This window comes from Balaenoptera acutorostrata, chromosome 3, assembly GCF_949987535.1.
Source record: "Balaenoptera acutorostrata chromosome 3, mBalAcu1.1, whole genome shotgun sequence".
Taxonomy (NCBI): Eukaryota; Metazoa; Chordata; class Mammalia; order Artiodactyla; family Balaenopteridae; genus Balaenoptera; species Balaenoptera acutorostrata.
The window spans coordinates 18,732,591-18,754,389 of record NC_080066.1 but is presented as its reverse complement, the minus strand read 5'-3'; the positions used below and the strand labels follow the sequence as shown (position 1 = coordinate 18,754,389).

The following is a 21,799-nucleotide window of genomic DNA, read 5'->3' as shown; positions in this document are numbered from 1 at the left end:
GGAGGTGGATGTACAAAACCAGTAGACAAAGAAAAGAACAGGATTATTTCACATAGTAGCAAGTGCTGTGAAGAAAACAGTTATGTATTAGATAGTTACTTCATTGGGGGTGGAAAGTGAAGGTTAGTTTGGTTTGGGGTCAGGTCAGGCCTGAGAGAGGTGTGTTTGAGCCGAGACCAGAGTGACAGAGGCCAGAGGTGAAACGCCCTACCCCAGGGAGTCTGTTTCAGGTGAAGCAGCCGTTTCTCTCCAGCTCTTGCTTCCGTCTCCCAATCCTGTTCCCCTTTTCTCAGCTGGAAGGCGTGGTGGAAGCACAGCAGGAAATTATGAGGGTTACAGTGAGAATGGAAGGGAAAGCTAAATGGTATTTTGAAGGAAACGACTTTGTAACCAGTGGACAGAAGAGACTAAAATGTCACATAGAGCACCAGGGTTGTAAGCCTTGGAGTCCAGAGCTTGAAGTGAGTGAATGTGGGAGGGAACTTGTGTAAGTGGTGGTGGCCGTAGCGCTTTATTATTTTTCATCGTCTGCTAGGATTGTCAGTGGAGTTATGCAGTTGAAATTTTTTGTTTTCTTTGCTAGCAGTTTCAGTTGTCTGAACATTCAGCAGACCTTTCATTTTGATTCAGTGAACGTGGGAAAGTGTGTGTTTTAATACAGAGATTTTGTGGTTGTTGCCTAAATACTTGTATTGTCAATAGCTATTTTCACCTTGGCAGAAGCCGTCAAACGAATAGTTTTAGGTGTTGAGCATTAAAGGCCTTGTGGTGAAATCTGGGATGATGAAAAGTGCTGCTTGAATATTACACGCCTTTGTACACATTTTATTTAATCTTAGAACTCTTTATTCATCTTAGTAGTTCTTAGAGTTCATCACAGTTATTAGTCTTTCTTTATAAAGCTGTTAACCCCTGGTAGACAAAGTGATCTTGAATCTGTCAGTTTTGCCCATACTTCTTACTGTCTGTAACAATCGATTGCGTTTTCTCACCTACTGATTGTGATTTTTTTGTTTGTTTGTTTAAAAGTGAAAAGTTACGTATTTAATGGTGGTAAAATATAGAGAACTTTCTTGACTTTGATCTTTTAACCATTTTCTGTTAAATTCTTTGCAAAGTGAACTTCGCTTATTTAACAAGAAGAATCCGGGAATGAGCAAATTAGACTGTAGAGGGTTGACCCTTGGATAGGAGCTGTTGGGCTATAAGAGTATTGGAAAGTTTTAGAACAATATCCCTGAGTTTTTTTAAGTGAGACTGTGGTAATAGGTTTTTTTTTGCTACTCTGGAGGTCTTACTCTTTGTCTCTTGGGGCCTAGCAAAGGGAGTTGGGCTGGTAATTTTTATCTTTTTTTAAAATTATATTTCTAATTTATATAAAATTAGTTTCTTTTGGATGTATTACTGAACTATTCTGCAGTTGATTATAACCCTAAAATTATTGCTCTAAAGTTGCACGTTACTTGTTTTCCTACTGATTTTGACATAGTGTCTATTGATATTACATTTGTTTTTCAGGTATCTCAACACCCAGTTTATTAAAAAGAATAAATTGACAGAAGCTGACCTTCAGTATGGTTATGGTGGTGTAGATATGAATGAACCACTTATGGAAATAGGAGAGGTAGGACATTCTTTAAATGACTGGCAAACATAAGAGTGTTTTTATATACTGAGGAAATTTGATTCACTGTCCTTTTCTTAAGGACACTGAGTGGACTATCTTAAAATTTTCAAGATTTAAAACATCCTAGGGAATAATTCCCTGGCGGTCCAGTGGTTAAGACTCTGTGCTTCCAATGCAGGGGATGCAGGTTCTATCCCTTGTCAGGGAACTAAGTTCCTGAAAGCTGCGTGGCTAAAGGGGGAAAAAAAAAGAATCCTGAATGTTAAGTAAATGAAATAGTGTCATGATTTCCTAAGAATCTTCAGATAGATGAGAAGAACAGAAAAGATGTGATGAGTATTATTTTAATAGTTAAATTAATGATGGATGAATGACAGAAGGTTAATAGTTCTGCTGTATGAAAAATCTCATAAAAAGTATTTAGAAAATGTTGAGACTCTTATGGTTGAAAAGTGTGAAGGACATGGACTTAAAAGAGAACCTAAAAGAGAGGAAATACAAATTTGTGGATGCAACAAATTTATTTTAACTTTAAAATGTAATTAAAGAAATTCAGCGTAAAACAATAAAGTGTGCAGTTCAACCAATTCACTCAAATTTTTGAGGTACAGTTCAGATTTAAATGTGGAAAATTATAATAATATATAAAACATATACTGACTATGCAAGAAATACTCTAGTGCAGTGGTTTTTAAAATTATTATTAATTAATTAATTAATTAATTTATGGCTGTGTTGGGTCTTCGTTTCTGTGCGAGGGCTTTCTCTAGTTGCGGCAAGCGGGGGCCACTCTTCATCGCGGTGCGCGGGCCTCTCACTATCGCGGCCTCTCTTGTTGCGGAGCACAGGCTCCAGACGCGCAGGCTCAGTAGTTGTGACTCACGGGCCTAGTTGCTCCGCGGCATGTGGGATCCTCCCAGACCAGGGCTCGAACCCGTGTCCCCTGCATTGGCAGGCAGATTCTCAACCACTGCGCCACCAGGGAAGCCCTAGTGCAGTGTTTTTTTATTCATGTCGTACATATTTATTGAGTAGCTGGACATTCGGGATACAATGGTGAACAGACAGAAGGTCTGCTCTCCTCATGGGGAAGCAGATGCCAACTAAGTAAAGAAATTAATGTTAAATTTTGATGGGTGTCAGTGAAGGAAATAAACAACTAAGATGCAGCATTAGTAGAAATTTAAATTAGAATAACCCTTTTAGAAAGAAATTTATCCGTGTCTTTCAGTAGACTTTAAAATGTTCAATACCTGTTGACCAGGTAATCCCACATCTGGTAATTTGTGCTGCAAAACTAATACGGAAAAAAAGGTTTACATGTTTAAAAGTATTCCTTGCAGTCATTAATAAGGGTGACTAATGGGCTAACAGTCTAAATTTCCAATATCCAATAAAAATCACACATAGAAGACTATATACAATATGATTTTGTTATAAAAGTAGGCAAAGGGATAAATTAGTAGAAAACAGTTCATAGAAACATTAACAAAGGGGAAAATGGTTTTTGAAAACATTTGGACACAACATTATATGTTTAATAGGAATAAAGCTGTAGAGGGGAAAGGATGTAGAGAAACAGATCAGTGGGAAATACCAGAATCTTAATAGCAGTTGCTTTAGTTTGTAGGGTGATAAGTGAATGTTTTATTTTATAATTGTTCCTTATCACTAACACCATCATGCCCACTCTTCTTCCCAGAGGAAATCACTATAAACAATTAGATTTATGTCTTTTCTGAATTTTACCTGCGCATTTACATATAAATATATATATACACACATAATAGTTTTGACATCAGAGCATACATAAAATTCTGCAACTTGTATTTCTTGCCTTTTGTTTAAAAAGTAGGGATATCAAATAATTATTAATTATTTATTAAACTATTCCCCTTAGTTTTCATTTTTTTGTTGTCACAAACAATACTGTGTGAACATCATTGTTCATTTGTTCACTTATTAAATATTTTTGAATCCCTGTGTGTGCTAGACACTGTACTATATGCTGGGAATATGGTAATGAGTAAAGTAAACAGAAATCTTACAATCGTGGAGTTACATTTGTGTATATATCTGCTTGTACATGAGCAGAAATTTTCATGGAGTGAGTACCGGGAAGTGGATTTTCTGGGTCAAAGCAGAGCCTGAACTTTGATAGCCCTGCCACCTTGCCTTTCAAAGGCTTTACCAGTTTGCCCTCCTACTACAGCTATAAAATCCCATTTTCTTATGTATTATCTTCTTTGTGCTAACTAAAAAGAAAAAGAAGGCAAAACCTGAAGAATGTTCCTTGTGGGAAAACAGATGCTTTTACTTATTTTTATAAAATTACCAGTGGATCAGAATAAAGTTATCCTAGGGAAACAGTAGAGAGGCTAAAAACAGAATCATACCTGTGTGGATGCAGCTACGTTGGAAACAGGAGAAATCAATTTTTTTTTTTTAGGAGCAATCAGTTTTTGATACTGGAATAACTTGTACTCTGTATGAGAAAAACATATTGGAGTTTAAAGGCTTTCATGTGAAGGCAAAACTTGAAAACTTTGGAAGGCAGCATAGGAGCACACGTATCTCCTTAAGGTTGACCTTAGGCAGCGAAAGAGTTCTTAAAAGACACAAGAATGCAAACAATAAAGGAAAAGATTGATAAATTTGAGCACATTAAAATAGAATATATTTTTACTTAAAAAAAATGCTGTAAAGAAATTCAAAAGTCAAGTCACAAACTATGACAAAGTGCGATATGTAAAACTGTCAAGGGATTAATTTCCACGATATATAAAGAACTACTAGGTCGCATTGAGAACAAGACAAACATTAATGGAATAATGGGCAAAAGAGATGAATGGACAGTTTACAGAGAAAAAAGAAAAGTGAAATGCACAAAAATCATAAAAAGATGCCCAGCCTTATTCAGGAAATTGCCAGTTAAAACCTGAAGGAGGTCCACTTTATGTCCATCACATTGGCAAAGTCTGACCGGAGCCTGGCAGTAGCAGTTGTTGTCAGGATGTTGGCTTCAAGTGTAAAGTGGAAAACCACTTGGCTTTGTTTAGTAAAGCTGCACGCATGCCTGCTCCTGTCAGCCAGCGTCTCCACTCGTAGGTGTGTGTCAGGGAACCACTTGCCTATGACCACCAGAAGGTGAATGCAGGAACAGCTGCAGTGTTCTCAGTGGCAAAAGCTGGGATCACAAACAGTGTCATCAGCAGTAGAAAGTAAAAGTTGATCATAGTGTCTTCATACAAGAGGATACTATATAGCAATGCCAACGATTGAACTATAAACTCTTTATCAATTTGGTTGGATTTCAGTAACAAAGTTACAGTTAAAAAATTATACATAAGAAATAAGATTAAAAAATAACAAAAAAAAAATAAAATTAAAAAATAACAACAAACAAGACAAACCAAAACAAAAATCATACATGGAAGAGCATACAATGTAATTTTGTTATCAAGGTCAGAAACAGTCAACTTCAGGACTTCCCTGGCGGTCCAGTGGTTAGGACTCCACGCTTCCATTGCAGGGGGCACGGGTTTGATACTTGGTCGGGGAACTAAGATCCCACATGCCACGTGGTGTGGCCAAAAAAAAAGAAATAGTCAACTTCAAAAATATCATATGGGATGGTTACACACTTGGTAGAGCTGTAAGGAAGGGAATGATTTAACACAAAACGCAGGATAGTGATAATCTCTGAGGGGAAAGAAAGGAGGAGGACATTTGGGGCAACAGTAATGGTGAAGTCATATTTCTTAAATTGGGTGTTGAATACAAGGATGTTTATTTTATTATTCTTTAAATTGACTTATTCTTTTATGTTTGTATGAGAGGTGTTATAATTTTCAAAAACCAGCCAACAGCCAAATCAGATTATTTTATTTAACATAACTCCTTTGTTTCCATTATAGTTTTGGCGTCTATAGCCCTTTCCTAATATTGGGCATTTAACAATCAATAAATTAAGGTTTTATAAAAATCAGTTATTTCTGTAAGATTTTCAATTAATGATAAAAGCTTAATTCTGTTCTTTGTACAAGTCTGATATGATAGTCATTGTCATTTTAAATTAGAAATTTATTTTCCTTATATTCAATTTTTATTTGAATTTTGAAGTATAGTTATAAATACTTCATTTGATGGGTGTTTTTACTTTTAAAAGAAGTCTTGAACAAATGTTTAAATCAAATACTAAGTAATTCAGCCTTGATGATTTTCATTTTTCCTGGCAGCTAGCATTGGATATGTGGAGGAAATTGATGGTTGAACCACTTCAGACCATCCTCATCCGAATGCTGCTCCGAGAAATCAAAAAGTGAGTACTGACATTGATCTTCTTGAGTCAGTTCTAATTTGCTGTTTGAAATGGTCTAAAATAGTGAACAGTTGCATGGCTGTCAACTGCACGTAGGCCTCATTTTACTGTAACAAGCCTCATTTTCCATTCTAATGCCAATATTTTAAAATCGTTTTATAATCTTTTGGTTTTGGGGGGCAGATTTCACTGTGACCTAATATGCTTAGTAAATAAATAAGTCCCTGAAGGCAGTGACTTGTTTTGTAATCCTGAAACGTCGTGGGTCTTGTAGGCAGTGCTGAGTTGTTTGAACGTATTCTCAGCTGAACCCTGATGACGATAACCTACTCAGGAAAACAGATTCTTCCAGTTGTTGGTCACCTTAATAATCAGTTAACTTGTGAGGTAAATTTATGAGAAAAGGGCTTCCCACTGTCCTCATGGCCCAGAATGGTTGACTCTTTACCTAACTGCTGTGTGAATAAGGTTTGGCACCAAGTAAGTTATCCTGTGGAGTCCAGAGTAGAACATTCTTGGTCAGCTCTGGCCTAGAAGATTCTTACTAGACCTCAGCTCTGGGGAATCAGAAACTGAAATCGCTCACACAGATAAATTTTAGGTGACTGGAACTACTGTGAAAGGAATTCTGTAGACCAGTGAATTGCTGTGTGATGATGGCCACTCCCTCTGAAACTGCTTTCATTAAGAAGACCCAAATATGGAGTTTTTTATGTGAGGAAAAAAGCAGAGTGTTGTTCTTACTATGGGGCTCCTAATAAGAAATAAGAGGTTAAGAAAAAAAGCCACAAAAGGAGAGACTATTTTAATATTTAATGTTAACACCAAATAGAAAATATGTGGTAGGAGTTAGTAACTTGGTTTTTAAAAATTGTCACTCACGCTTTTCATGATTCCAGTGTTTCCAAAGGTGATGAGAGAGAGGAAAGGCAGTAGTGAAGCAGTAGGGTGGAACAGTTTTCTTCCTTCCTCTTTCTCCACTGAACTATGACTGACTAAAAGAACACTTCCAACAAGAGTTACAGGCTCTGGTATAATTTCCTTTGCTAAGAAATATTAGCTTTCTTCTTGACTTGGAATTCAGCTATTTTACATTAAAAGTATAATGAAAATATTGTTATAATTTTCGAAATGCACTTTTAATGAAATGTCTCTTTAATATAATTTTGATCCAACCTAGTAAATTTTCCTTAAGTGTGATTGTTAGCTTGTTAAAAATGAATTTTATGAAAAATTAAAGAAAATATAACTGTGAGAAAAATAATACAACAGTAGGATACTAATTCTGGAAAAGACATAGAGACTATATGTTTAGAGACATTAGGGCAACTTGTTTTGGTTTTGTTGTTAAAATCAGTTTCCATTAAAGTATTATTCAACATGCTTTACTAATATCTCATTTATTTTTTATGTCTACTCTATTAGGTAGGTATTATCTTACATTTTACAGCTAAGGGTACTAAGGCTTAATAATAATAATAAAATATGGAAACTGTGTACCAAGCAGTGATCTAAAAACTTTACGTGTGAATCCCATTTAATCTTCACCCTAGGTGATTGGTACAGTTTACCATTTTACAGTTGTGTTGCTCTATTCAGCTCCCATCTTCTTAATTCCAGAGATTCAAATCTGGAATTTTTAACTCTAAATCCATTATGCCTGTCATTTCAATCCACAGAATGTTTCTTCCACTCCTAGCTCCAGTACTTTAGCTTAATGATGAATATATTTTGGTTTTATAATGCTTTGAGTATTCTAGTGTTTTCACACGTATTTTCTTTATTTGATCTCAAGGAGGCCAGGCAGGTTTTATTTATAAGTAAGCAGATTGAACTTCAATAAGGAAAAATGACTTATTGAACTTGATGTAGGTAGGAAAGAGACTCCATGTCTTTAAGCTTCCAATTTGGGTCTTTCTGCTACATTGCTTTAACATCTATTTACCCATTGTCATGTGAGATATCATGGACAGATAGGGTGACAATAAAGCATGATGAGAGAGTGGTAAATTGCCCAGAGCACTGGGAAAAGTAGATTGAAAAAGGTGAGATGAAGTGGAGAGGATTATACAGTGAAAAGATTTCAGAGCAAGGACAAATGACATGCCGGCAATCCCTGATAGATAGACCTGGTTTTATTCCTGCCTAGATAGGTCTCCCTTAGTGCTAACATTATTTAATGTAGTCTGAGAGGTTATTTTTTTATCATAATAGCCAAGAGTTGCTAAAAGAAAAGACATGTGTCTTTCCTAGTTCTTAAATACATTTAGTACTTGGTACACTGTTTACACTTGGACATCAACATTTTTTAGATACTGCTGCTTTAAAACTGTTCCCAGGGTTTTACAGTTTGTTCAGCCCTGTGATTCTTAAGCACTCGTCCTTTAGCTAAAATGCTTGCTTCCACCACTCAGGTGCTTATCTGATACTAATGATAACAGCTCTTTTCCTACAACTTGGGTTAGATAATCCCTACCTCAGTTAATTGTTCTTTATTTTGCCCAAGTGATATACTCTCTCCATCTTTACGCTGTGTGCTCTTAGCTTCCTCAGTAGATGAATTAAGTTGGTTAGCACCTTTAGGAAAAGAGTACTTCCTAATGTAACTTTGGTTGTGCAGAGGTATATTTTATGCTGCACCATCACCTGTATCTCTAGGAGTTTTTGTATAGAATCACACATAGAACTGTCCTTCATTTTCTTATTGTAAGAGACATATACAGATCATAAAAATTCCCCAACTCACAGGTAGTGTGTTGATCTTCTTGGAAGATTTCAGAAAGTTGAGGGCCATCTCAGCCTTGAAAGAGGTAAAGTTATCTGTCAAGCTAATGGAGGATTTTTTCTTGTGAAATCAAAATGTTCTGCTAAGTGAAAATTCTTACTAGGCATGAATGCTGAAATGCTCAGTAAACTGTAATACAATTTCATGACTTTGGAAAAAAGTTGTAATTGGGTGGAGTGGGGTTTCTGTAGATCAAAAAAGACGGTCTAAAAAGGTCACAGGCAGGAAAACAAGACAGCAATATAAAGTGACGTAAAAGGCTAAACGACCATGTATCCTCTGCTTTTAAGATACAGACTAGGTCCAGGCTCTTTTTTTGATTAATTGTATCCTATAAAGGTGGCTTCTTTTGAGGTATATAAACGCTACAGGAATAATCCCAGCTTCATGCATTTTAGAGAAACTGTTTCAGTGAAGTACTAGATTTAAAAGTGGAATGTAGGTTGCAGAATTTTTTTGTTTGCTTAAGAGAGTCAATGAAACAATTGTTAGTTTAATTTTTTTTTCATGGTATCATGAAATCTCTACACATAAAATTTAATTGATAATCCAAAAGTAAAAGTGCTCCTCCTATATTAGGAAGAAAGAAACAAGTGATGTAATCATAGGTTGTGTATCTGCATGTTTTCACAGTGTCTGCTTCACTAAGGAAAGATAAAAGTAATTCTATTCATATAATAACTTGTCTTTTATAATAAAATAGAATTGCCAATTGGGACTTTCAGCGTAGTAACAACCTAACATTGTTTTTAATTTTAATAAATAAAATGCTGTAACTTTGTGGATCTAAATGTTACAGTGTAAGAATATGAAATTAGAGAGAAGAAAGTAGATACATTTTTAAATGGAGGTAAAAGGAATTGCTTAGATGCTTAAAGATACTGTTAAAAACACAGACTTTTTAATGCTAAATGGATTCAGAATTGCTTTCCTTTTTTCCAGTAGCTCTGCAGTTAACTTTCTAGTGTCAAGTAGTCTTTGAACAAAAATAGAAACTTTATTTTTTTAATTTTTAAAATTTTAAAAAATATATATTTTATTTATTTATTTTTGGCTGTGTTGGGTCTTAGTTGCTGTGCGCGGGCTTTCTCTCTAGTTGCAGCGAATGGGGTCTACTCTTCGTTGTGGTGGGCGAGCTTCTCATTGCAGTGGCTTCTCTTATTGCGGAGCACAGGCTCTAGGCGTGCGGGCTTCAGTAGTTGTGGTGCGTGGGCTCAGTAGTTGTGGCGCACGGGCTTAGTTGCTCCGCGGCCTGAGGGATTTTCCCGGACCAGGGCTCGAACCCATGTCCCCTGCATTGGCAGGTGGATTCTCAACCATTGCGCCACCAGGGAAACCCCAAAATAAAAACTTTAAAACTTTAAAACTTTAAATAAAATTCTTTCTTCCCCTTTGAATTAGGAAAATTTATAACATAGGCTGCTATGGCTGATTTGTGTTTTCTCTGGCATGTTCATATGTTTGTTATTCTATTTCTCAACTGTTAAGAAATTATAGATTTCATTGAGGAAAAATATCTTGGATAAAAATAAAATTTAATGTAGTAGTTTTTATTCTTTTGTGTCTCAGTTTCTGAGAGATGTTTTAAATTTCCCAGCTCATTTTAGATTTATGGATTTTCATCCGTGCAGTTGTTAGTTTTTGTTTTATGAATTTTGAGGCTCTGTTGTTAGTTAAATAAATATCAGGATTATTCTGTTCATGGTTAATTGTTTTTATTGTTATGTAGTAACTTTATCTTGTGCTCTTTTTCCATATTCTGTCACATATTAATATTGTTATAACAGTTTTCTTTTGGACTTTTGGGTATTTTGCTGTGTGTGTGTAAAATTAAATATAGATACAGGAGGCCATACAACACAAATGTACAGCTTAATGAATTATTATAAGGTGAATGTGCTTGTTACTGCTGCACAGGTTAAGGACTAGAACCAGGCCAGCCTCCCCTGAGACCCTTGTGTGTGTCCCATCCCCTCCCTTTCTCCCATAGTAACCACTACCCAACTTTTGAGGCAATCACTTTCTTCTATTTCCTTATGGTTTTTTCACCCATGTGTGCATTCCTAGACTCTGTAGTTTAGTCTTGTCTATCCTAAAAAAAACCTTCATGCATCTTTTAAATCTTTTAATCAATAGGTTTCTCCTCCATCCTTTTTTTTTTTTTTAACTTGTAACTTATTTGTTCATGAATCCTGGCCATTTGATCTTTAGACTTTACCACCGTCTGGATTTTGCTGATTGCATGCATGAGGCCCATTTATACGTGTTTCTTTGTCTCTGTTTCCTGTAAATTGGCAGTTCAGTGTTTTACTCAGACTCAGGTTGGTTCTTGCCAGCAAAACCACAGATATTTTATTCTTTGGTAATGTCTGATTTTTCACTCTTTTTTTGATGTAAGCAGCCACTGATGCTAAATGCTGACATCTTTTAGTATATTGGGGTTTGTAAAACGATACCACTTTAATTCTGTCATTCGGTTTTCATTTTTTAACTTGAAACATTTTATAAAAATATTCTTACCCTTATCTACTATTTGGTTATCATATAGGAAAGGTGAAATAACTTCTTGTTTCTTTTCTTTTCTTTACCCAGTTGTTAGGATAATGAGTTGGTTTGCTGTCATGTTCAAAAAGTGGCCAATTAGCTTTTTTTTTTTCAACATACCGTGATGAAACTTATAGACTTAAATATATGTGATTTGTTCCTATTCATTGTCTAACTTTATTAAAGTTTAAATAGCCTCTCTTTGGTTAGTTGGTGCCAGAGTCTTTTTGAAGTGACCCTAGTCATCATTGATAACTTTCTTGCTATCTAGTAGTATGTCAGGATATTCCAGGCTTATCTTGTACATTTTCTTCCCCAGACCTGGTACCAGCTACTCAGTGAAAAACTTAGTTCCAAATACACAAATGATATGTAAATGCATTCTTGAAAAACTTTGAGTGTTCCAGATCCTTTCAATCTTCCTCTCCACAGAGGTAATCCCTGTGATCATCTGGTTAGCTGTCTTTTCACACCTTTTCCTATGAATTTTTATATCTATGTAGAGAAATAAATATGATACAGAATACAATACAGAATATTGTTTTGTTTTCTTTTTTTAAGTATAGAATTTTTTCTTTTTTTCTAACTTCTGAAAATCATTTATGACGTACTTCTTTTAAAATTCAATTTTATATCTTGATAATTTTTCTATGTTTGTACATAGAGATCTTCCTCATTCTTCCTAAACTCTATAGAATATTTGGTATGGCTCTACCTCATTTTTTAAACTCTTCTCCTAGTAATGTCTATTAGGTTGTTTCCAGTTTTTCCATTACTACAGCTCTTGGTTCTGTCATGCACAGGTGCAGATGTTTGGAGCCATAGAGTATGTGCATTTAGAATTAATGTTGCCCTCTGTAAAGTACCTGTTCTTCCAAAGGCAGAGTATGGGAACCTGTTTCTCTACTACTCATCAAGTCTTGCCAGTCTGAAGGTGAACTGTTTCCTTGATTTCCCAGTGCCTCCTGAGGTGCTCTGGGGTTGGGGCCAAGCAGTCTGGGCACAGTCTGGGCGCAGTCTGGCGCAGTCTGGAGCAGTCTGGCGCAGTCTGGGTGCAGTCTGGCGCAGTCTGGAGCAGTCTGGAAGCAGTCAGGGTGCAGTCTGGGAGCAGTCGGGGTGCAGTCTGGCTGCAGTCTGGGCACAGTCTGGGCGCAGTCTGGCGCAGTCTGGAGCAGTCTGGCGCAGTCTGGGCGCAGTCTGGGCGCAGTCGGGCGCAGTCTGGGCGCAGGCGCTTCCCTTCCTCGTGGCACCACACTCGCTGCTCCTGCAGGGATACGCAGAGCAGCTAGTCTGCTGATGACCTCGCTGGTTTTGTGCCAACCCACTTTCAGTAACACCACTTCTTGCCCGTCCTCCTTCACTATCTTCCACCCCCTCCTTTTAGCGGTTCTTTCTCCTGTGCATTTTGGTCCGTAATTTTGTTTTTCTGTGCTATCTAGTCTTCATTCTGTTTTTTCAATTTCTACAGGTCCAAGGGCTACAGCCAACAATGGAGCGTTAAAAAGTATCCTTCCTGTCACTTCTCAGATTTAGAGTGAGAGCAGGAGGCTGTGTTTAATTTGTTGGAACCATATTCTCCTTTTAATCATAGGGGGTGAATGGGAGTTTCACCAAGAGATTAATTTGCCCATTGTCACATATCAGAATCAGGACTTTTGAGAGTTCCAGCCTAACTTTTAATGACCATCACAAACCTGGTCTGCCCTCTAAAATGCCTTGGTTTTAAAATCACAGTTAGTGCTTTTTTTGGTCTCTTAGCTTTCTTCTCCTCTCTAATTTATTGAAAATGCTTCCATTTTGCGCCTATCTGTACTTAAAATACTAGCTTATTGATGGTTTACTCATGTACCAGGCAGTGTGCTACATACTTTCTTGGATTATGCATAATCTTTACCATATCCTCGTGAGAGTAGGTACATTTCTTACCCCCACTTTACAGAAGGGGACATCTCTGAGTACTAAAGGTTAATAAGCACCTGCACAAGGTGACATATTCTGCAGCCAGAACTTGAACCTAGGTAGTCTGACTCCAAAATCCTGGTCTTAGGGGCTACAATAAACTGTTCCTATTAGTTCCCATCCTCCCAGCTGAGTGATTTCATTATGATTGTTGTAGGTATTTTCCACTTAGTTCTGTCAAGATCAAATAATGAGCCATATTCTAAAAATTCTTCATATTCTTTTCTCAAAGCTCGTCTCTTGGGATCACTGTTCTTAGGTGAGACCAGAGCTTATTCAGATAACCAGCTTAGTCATTGCTTTTATATAGTACTAACTTAGCATCATTTCAGTTTATTTTCATTTTCTGTCAGCCTAATAGAAATAAATTACACTGATTTTCTATAGTACCTTTTGTGCAGTTATCAAAGTGTATGGTGAATTGAGTAATTATGCCTAAGAGTTTCTGAGTTCAGATGTTCTTCTTACAGGAGAGGACAATTTAGTTATTAAGCAGTAGGAATGTCGATGTTCTTTCTAGGCACTGCCTTACCTGATTCCAGCTTCTCTGGGCCTTTTGGGGTCAGAAACATTTATGGCAGGAGTGCTGAGAATAGCAGCAGTGGACGTTTTCCTGGTGCTGAGCAGGGACAGTAGGATTTGGTCATGAAAATAATTTTAGGTAACCTGATTTTCCAAATATTTAGATATTTCTCACTTTTGACTGATTTTCATTTGGTCCCAGACAAAGTTAAAAGGCAAAAAGTGATGTGCTCCAAATCAATGGAATAGGTTATATCATTATTTCAGCAGATTTAATTTGGGCTTAAGAGGGAAGGTCAGCAGAGGAAAGGAGCTCACCATGTGTCACCTTGTATGAACTCATTGTTCTTATTAGTTCTTATATCAAAATGTAGACTTTGTAACTACATTTCTGTGACTGTCAGAAGGACTGTAGCCATATTAATTCAAGCACAACAAACTTTTCCCAGAATATCCAGATAATTAATGGGAGACAGAAAGAGGATTAGAGGGAGGCAGAGGCAGGGAGGGACACTGATATATAAAGGTAATTGCCACAATACTTTTCTTAAATGTTAGAAAATCTTTATATCCCAGTATGAAAACCAGAAGATTTTACTAGGAAATGATGATAATATATTTTTCTGTTGCTTTCTTTGTAAAATAATTATTACTTCAAAGAAAAAAACTATTTTAAAGTGAGGTGGAAGATTACCATGGATAGGTAAACCTTTGACTGTATAATGGTTTGATTTGAGCATTATTACTGGAGTCAGAAACTTCCAACATAGAGCCAGACCATTTTACTGTGGCTTTAGGCCCACTCTTATTTTTTTCCTATTTCATTTTCCTATTTCTGTAATTATAACAGCCAAAATTCACCTATATTTCTTATTGTGATTAAAACTTGCATCACAGTAGTACCCTTGACTAAGTAGGAACTTATCAAAATGTCACATGAATAATTGAGATGATTTTAGATCCCTTTGTAACTGTAACAGAATATAGAAATATTAAAACATATCTCACTAAATTTCTAAGTAGAGAAATACCTTTGTGCTTAAATGAAAGCAACTCAGTGGCTCTAGCAGACCTCTTAGAGAGAGAACAACAGTTATTAGTCATTTCAATGAGCGATATATTGTATTAGAGTGTACCTTTGAGGAATGAGTCTCATCAGATTACTGTAGGCATACGTGTGATGGTTCAAAGACTGCATTCTCAGACCACATCCTCTAGTAATAGAGTTTGTGGTGAGTGAAATTCAAATATTCTTAACCACTGGTATTTAAAGTCTTGAATTGATGGGCTCATAGCTACTCTATTAAAATTGAAGCAGTATCATCTTAGTGTCAACATAGTATCTTTAATTTTACAATTAAGCTTTTCTGTTGTTTATTGAAATGACATCTAATGTGTACATAAACTATCATAAATATTAATTCAGCTGCAATATGAAAAATCATTTTTAAGCATCATGTGCATTGACCTTTAAAATGCTTTATACATAATGTGATTAGACCAATAGAATAAGCAGCCATATTGTGGCATACTTTGGTATATTTCCATAGATATTTGTATTCTCAAGAATGTTTTGTGTTATACCTTGTTTTAGTGATCGTGGTGGAGAAGACCCAAACCAGAAAGTAATCCATGGGGTTATTAACTCCTTTGTTCATGTTGAACAGTATAAGAAAAAATTCCCCTTAAAGGTAAAAAGCCTCCTTTAAAAACATAAATAATTAGACCTTTAATTTCTTGAGTTGCCTGTTCTAATTTTTAAAATATGATTTAATTGATTTATTTAGTTTTATCAGGAAATCTTTGAGTCTCCCTTCCTGACTGAAACAGGAGAGTATTACAAACAAGAAGCTTCAAATTTATTACAAGAATCAAACTGCTCACAGTATATGGAAAAGGTAAGAAAACATTATGTTAACTACATCATCTAGTATATATCAGGCATGGTTTTATTTAATATTAGTTATCTTAGTTAATATATTTTTTTGGTGGAAAAAGTTCTGTTTTTTTGATCATTACACTGAGTTATAGTTAATGTACAACACCTATTGATAAATCATTGTTCCTGCTATGGCATTTTTCATAGAAAAGGTGCTATTCCAGTTTTCATTGTGGTTGATGCTTTCTGATAAATCCTGATTGCTGGATTTGCTTGTCTTTAAAATTAATATATATTCATATTCTTGGCAAAATAAACTATATTTTGTGCTAAGTAGATAAGGGAATAGGATAAGTACAAAAGCTAGGGGTTGGGGATTTTATCTTCCTCTAAAATGGAAGGAAAAAAATAGTAAAAATATAATAATTCTAGGTACTTGGTCTTTTTGGTCTGTTAAGTTTGTGGAAGGCTGAGAAAAACCTCCACGAGAAATTTTCGTCATTAAACCAACACATTGATAACCATATTTATAATTCTATGTATATTTTCTCAGTAAAAGAATAGTGAGATTATAAATTCAGTCATCAGATAAGATATGTTAGAAATTTTAACTAGGTTTTTTCATCGGCAGTGTTGGATTTCAAGCATTTTATTATCAGATGATTTTTGTTAGTTTGTTTACCTTTAAGAAAGGTAAAATGGGGACTTCCCTGGTGGCGCAGTGGTTAAGACTCCACACTCCCAATGTAGGGAGCCTGGGTTCGATCCCTGGTCGGGGAACTAGATCCCACATGCATGCCGCAACTAAGATTTCGCATGCTGCAACTAAGGAGCCCGCCTGCCGCGACTACGACCCAGCGCAACCAAATAAATAAATAAAATAAATAAATAAATAAATATTAAAAAGAAAGAAAGGTAAAATGTTTCAAGTGGAATAGCTGTAGTGAGGCTTCCATAGGCCATAGGTCAGGAAATATCAGTACTTACTGATATGATACAATGGTGCATATTCCACAGAGCCCAGGTCCAGTAGTCTGAGTTGTTTAATTCTTTTCATGCTTTGTCACTCTTTAGCTCTGGGATCTTGAGGAAGTTATGTAGGATATTTTCCTCCGTTAAGTGCAGGCTACACTAAGTCAGTGGGTCTTAGCACTTAGCCCTTTTTACATCTTAGACTCTTGTTAAAGATTCTAGATCCAATCCTGAGAAGTGCACACAGAATATCAGGGGTACATACTCTCATCGTTATATCTGGGTCTCAAAAAACAGGCTGTTGGCAAACAATGGAAACAACCCAAATGCCTTTCAGGAGTTGAAAAGACAGGCAAAATGTGTATACATACAATGGAATGTCATTCAGCCTTAAAAAGGAATAAAGTTCTGACACATGCTACAACATGGATTAACTTTGAGAATATTATGTTGAGTGAAATAAGCCAGACACAAAAGGACAAACATCGTATGGGTCCACTTATATAAAATATCTAGAATAGACAAAGTCATAGAGACAGAAAGTATTATAGATTAAAAGTTATTGGGAGGGGAGGATAGGGAGTTATAGCTTAGTGGTTACACAGTTTCTGTTTGATGTAATGAAAAAGTTTTGGAAATAGACAGTTGCACAACATTGTGAATGTAATTAATGCTACTGAATTGTACACTTAAAAATGGTTAAAATGACAAATTTTGTGTTACATATATTTTACCACAATTTTAAAAAACTAATAATGTAATATACCAAAAATCACTGAATTGTATACTTTAAATGGGTGAATCATATGATATGTAAACTAGATCTCAAACTATTAAGAGGAAGGCCACTGGAGATTATGTTTGGAAAATAACATTTATAAGAATAGGTCATTTAATTAACAGACAATTCATGTGGCCTTCCTACTTCCCTTTCTGTATCTTTCCTCTAGTTTTGGCTTTTTCTGCCAGCTACAGGTGGTTTATTTGAAGCCCTGCATTGAGGCACTCCAAACTTAATCTACTTTTTATTGATATGCACACTGCCCCCCATTTTCATTATTTTATTTTTTTCCTTTTCTCATCCTCCTTTGCCTCCCTCAGACCCACATTCTAATTCGTTTTTTATTTAGTTAATCCATAAGCAGGTTAAAGTCATGTTTGTATACTAAACATGTCTAGGTCTGTTTTTCTTTTGAGGTAGAAATTAGCCAGATTCTCTGGCTATTATCTTTATTATCTGGTTCTTGTTGATGTTAACCAGTGTATTGTTTGTACCTCAGTGCTTTTTTATAGGATAAGCTTTAATAAAGGTCTTGATTGAAATATTTGACTATGACTAAATTTTTTTTACTTTAAAAATATTTAGTGGAATCTTTAATGTGATAGTTTACTATCATGTACATACTGTTTATGTTTGTAAGATGAATCAACATAAAGTAATTAGCTTAATCTACATGATCCAGTTGATGTAAATTACTTTTTAGTTTGAGAGTTAAATGTTCATGAAGTGACCACCTATTCTGTTTTTTAATGATCTTTACCCATGTTTTCTATTGCATATAGGTTGTCTATATGTAGGATGATTGGGGTCAATAAATGAGGACAAAATGCAGACCATTTAACTTTTTATAAGACCGTGCTGTTCATAAGACAGTGCTGAAATGTATGTGACATCTAGTAGCTTAATAAAATTTTGAAATGACTTATGGAATGTGAGTTTAAATTAGTCATATAATTCTTATTTGTAAGTTACTTTGCCATGTAAGTTACTTATTGATATTACAGGTGTTTTCTCATAGTAGTTTCTGACTGTAAGAATATATTTCTAAAGGTTCTAGGTAGATTAAAAGATGAAGAAATTCGATGTCGAAAATACTTACATCCAAGTTCATATACTAAAGTAATTCATGAATGTCAGCAACGAATGGTAGCAGACCACTTACAGTTCTTACATGCAGAATGTCATAATATCATCCGACAAGAGAAAAAAAATGGTAAGTGATACCAAACATCAATGTGAATAGAAATTAAATTATAAACCCACTTTTTACATCATCTTCCAGCTACCTTAGACTTCAAACATATTTAAGTAATAGTCTCTAAAATATTCGATATGCCTTTTTACAGATATTAATAATCTATTTTAAAAGATTGTTTTGGAAAAGTATATTTTCAAACTGTATTCTAAAGTCAAAAGAAAAACTGGGAAAATGTGTTTGCACATTTTTAAAAATCACAGGGGCTAATTTCCTGAATACATTAAGAGTTTCTAGTAAATAAGAGGAGAAAAGACAAAGAACATGAAAAGGAAATATAAATAGATTTTAAATATATGAAGATGCTCAGTCTCACTCAAAGTAGGGGAAATATAAAATGAAAATACAATGAAATGTTAACAATAAGCAGTGAATAAAATGGAAATTTTTGGAAAAAAGCAATAAGGATTTTTAAATAGCAGGGAATAAATGTAACAAGATATGTGTCAGACCTACACAGAAAACTAAACATTGTTGAAAGCAACATTGATTTATAGATCCAGGGCAATCTTCTCAAAACCGAAGATTTTTTTTTAAACTCTGAAACTCTGAAAGTTATACTTACTCTTCAAGACAATTTTGAAGAGCATGATGCGAAAACTTTGCGGGATAGCATGACTTGTAAAAACCACAGTAATTAGGAATATGAGGCGTTGGTGCAACGATAAGCAAAGAGACCAATGGAATAAAATAAAAAGCCGAGAAATAACGCATGCATATGTAGTTACTTCATTTAAGACTAAGGCAGTCCTGCAGAGCAGTGAGTGAAGGATAGTGTTTTGAACACACAGCGCCAGGTCCGTTGGATATCCATGTGGGAAAAAAACAAAATTTGATCTCTACCTCAAACACCATATACAAATTCAATCAATTCATTTTGGGCTTTTGATCTCAATGTAAAGCAGTAACACTTCCAGAAGATAATATAGGAGAATAACTTCATGACCTTGGAGGTAGAGAAGAATATTTTAAATAAGACACAGAAAGCACTAACCACAAGGAAAGATTGATCAAGTTGACTACTTTATTATTAAAAACTTTGGATCATTAAAAAACCATTAAGACCATTGTATCATCAAAATAACATCACAATGACAGTCACAGGACAAAGGAGCCAAGAATACAATGGGGAAAGGACAATGTCTTTAATAAATGTTTTTGAAAAAACCGGACAGCCACATGCAAAAGAATGAAACTGGACCACTGTCTTGCATCATACATAAAAATTAACTCAAAATGAATTAAACACTTGAACCTAAGACCTGAAGCCATAAAACTCCTAGAAAAAAAGGCGATAAACTCCTTGAAATCCGTCTTGGTGATGATTTTTTGAATCTGACACCAAAAGCAAAGGCAACAAAAGCAAAAATAAACAAGTGGGACTCCATCAAACTAAAAAGCTTCTGCACAGCAAAAGAAACCATCAGCAAAATGAAAAGGTGACCTACTGAATGGGAGAAAATATTTGCAAATCATTTATCTGATAAGGGGTTAATATCCAAAATATATAAAAGACTCATACAACTCAATAGCAAAAAGACTGATTAAAAAATGAGAAGATCTGAACAGACATTTTTCTAAAGAAGACTTACAGATGACCAGCAGGTACATGAAAAGGTGCTCAACATTATTAATCATCAGGGAAATGCAAATCCAAACCCTGGTGAGATACCACCTCACACCTGTTAGCATGGCTGTTATCAAAAAGACTAGAAATAACAAATGTTGACGAGGTTGTGAAGAAAAGGGAACCATCGTGTACAGTTGGTGGGATAAAAATTAAAAATAAAACTATCATGTGATCTCACAATTCTACTTCCGGGCATTTATCCAAAGAAAACAAAAACACTAACCCCAAAAAATATATGAACCCTGTTCATATATGTTCATTGCAGCATTATTTACAATAACCAAGATAAGGAAACAACCTAAGTGTCCATTGATAGGTGAATGGATGAAAATAAACACACACACACACACACAGAGAAGTATCAGCCATTAAAAAAAAAAAATGAAATCTGCTATTTTGCAACAACATGGATCGACCTCGAGGGCATTGTGCTAAGTGAAATAAGTCAGACAGAGAAAGACAAATATCATGTGATCTCACTTATACATGGAATCTAAAAAACAAAACACACGAACTCATGGATACGGAGAAGAGCTTGGTGGTTGCCAGAGTCGGGGGATGGGTGAAGGGAGTCAAAAGGTTTAATAACTTCTAGTTATTAAAAAAATAAGTCATGGGGATGTAATAATGTATAGCATGATGACTATAGGTAATAATACCATGTTGCATATTTGAAAGTTGCTAAGAGAGTAGATTTTAAAAGTTCTCGTAGATATCGTATAATGACGCTTATATGTGTAATCTAGAAAAATGGTATAGATGATTTTATTTACAAAGCAGAAATAGAGGCACAGAGGTATGGATACCAAGGGAGAAAGGGATGTGGTGGGAGGAATTGGGAGACTGGGATTGACACATATACATTATTGATACTATGTATAAAATAGACAACTAATGAGAACATACTGTATAGCACAGGGAACTCTACCTAATGCACTGCGGTAACCTAAATGGGAGGGAAGTCCAAAAGGGAGGGGATATCTGTATGTGTATGGCTGATTCATTTTCTTGTGCAGTGGAAGCTAACACAACATTGTAAAGCAACCATACTCCAATAAAAATTAATAAAAAAATAGAATAAAAATTAAAAAATTCTCATCACGAGAAAAAAGTTGTAAATATGTATGGTGACAGATGTTAACTTGACTGATTGTGGTGATCAGTCTGCAATATATACCAATATCATTATGTTATAAACCTGAAACTAATATATGTCAATTATACCTCAAAAAGAAAAAAAAAAGGCAGTCATAGGGTTATATATTTGCAATCCCTGAAAAAGGTTTATGTCCAAAATATAAAATAGTCAAGAAGTTTGAACAGGCACTGCAGAATAGAGGATATCCAAATGGCCAATAAACATATAAAAAGGCTCTCAATCTCACTAAAACAGAGGAATGCAAATTAAAACCAAACTATCAGTACTTAATCACATTTTGATATAAAATGAAAAAGACTGAAAATAATAAGTGTGTGGAAGTGTGTAGAGTAACAGGAACCTGTTATACGTTGGACCTAGAGTAT

The 21,799-nt window shown here is 35.2% G+C and overlaps 1 protein-coding gene across 4 annotated transcripts in view; it reads left to right on the top strand.

Annotated features, from left to right (window-relative positions):
* Positions 1–21,799, top strand: part of CUL2 (cullin 2) — an 82,982-nt gene that overhangs the window by 38,351 nt on the left and 22,832 nt on the right. For all 4 annotated transcript variants that reach the window (XM_007189835.3, XM_057544037.1, XM_057544039.1 and 1 more), the window contains 5 exons: positions 1,519–1,624; positions 5,866–5,948; positions 15,353–15,449; positions 15,546–15,656; positions 18,441–18,603. In XM_007189835.3, the coding sequence (XP_007189897.1) occupies positions 1,519–1,624; positions 5,866–5,948; positions 15,353–15,449; positions 15,546–15,656; positions 18,441–18,603 (560 nt within the window). The remainder of the gene's footprint in view (positions 1–1,518; positions 1,625–5,865; positions 5,949–15,352; positions 15,450–15,545; positions 15,657–18,440; positions 18,604–21,799) is intronic.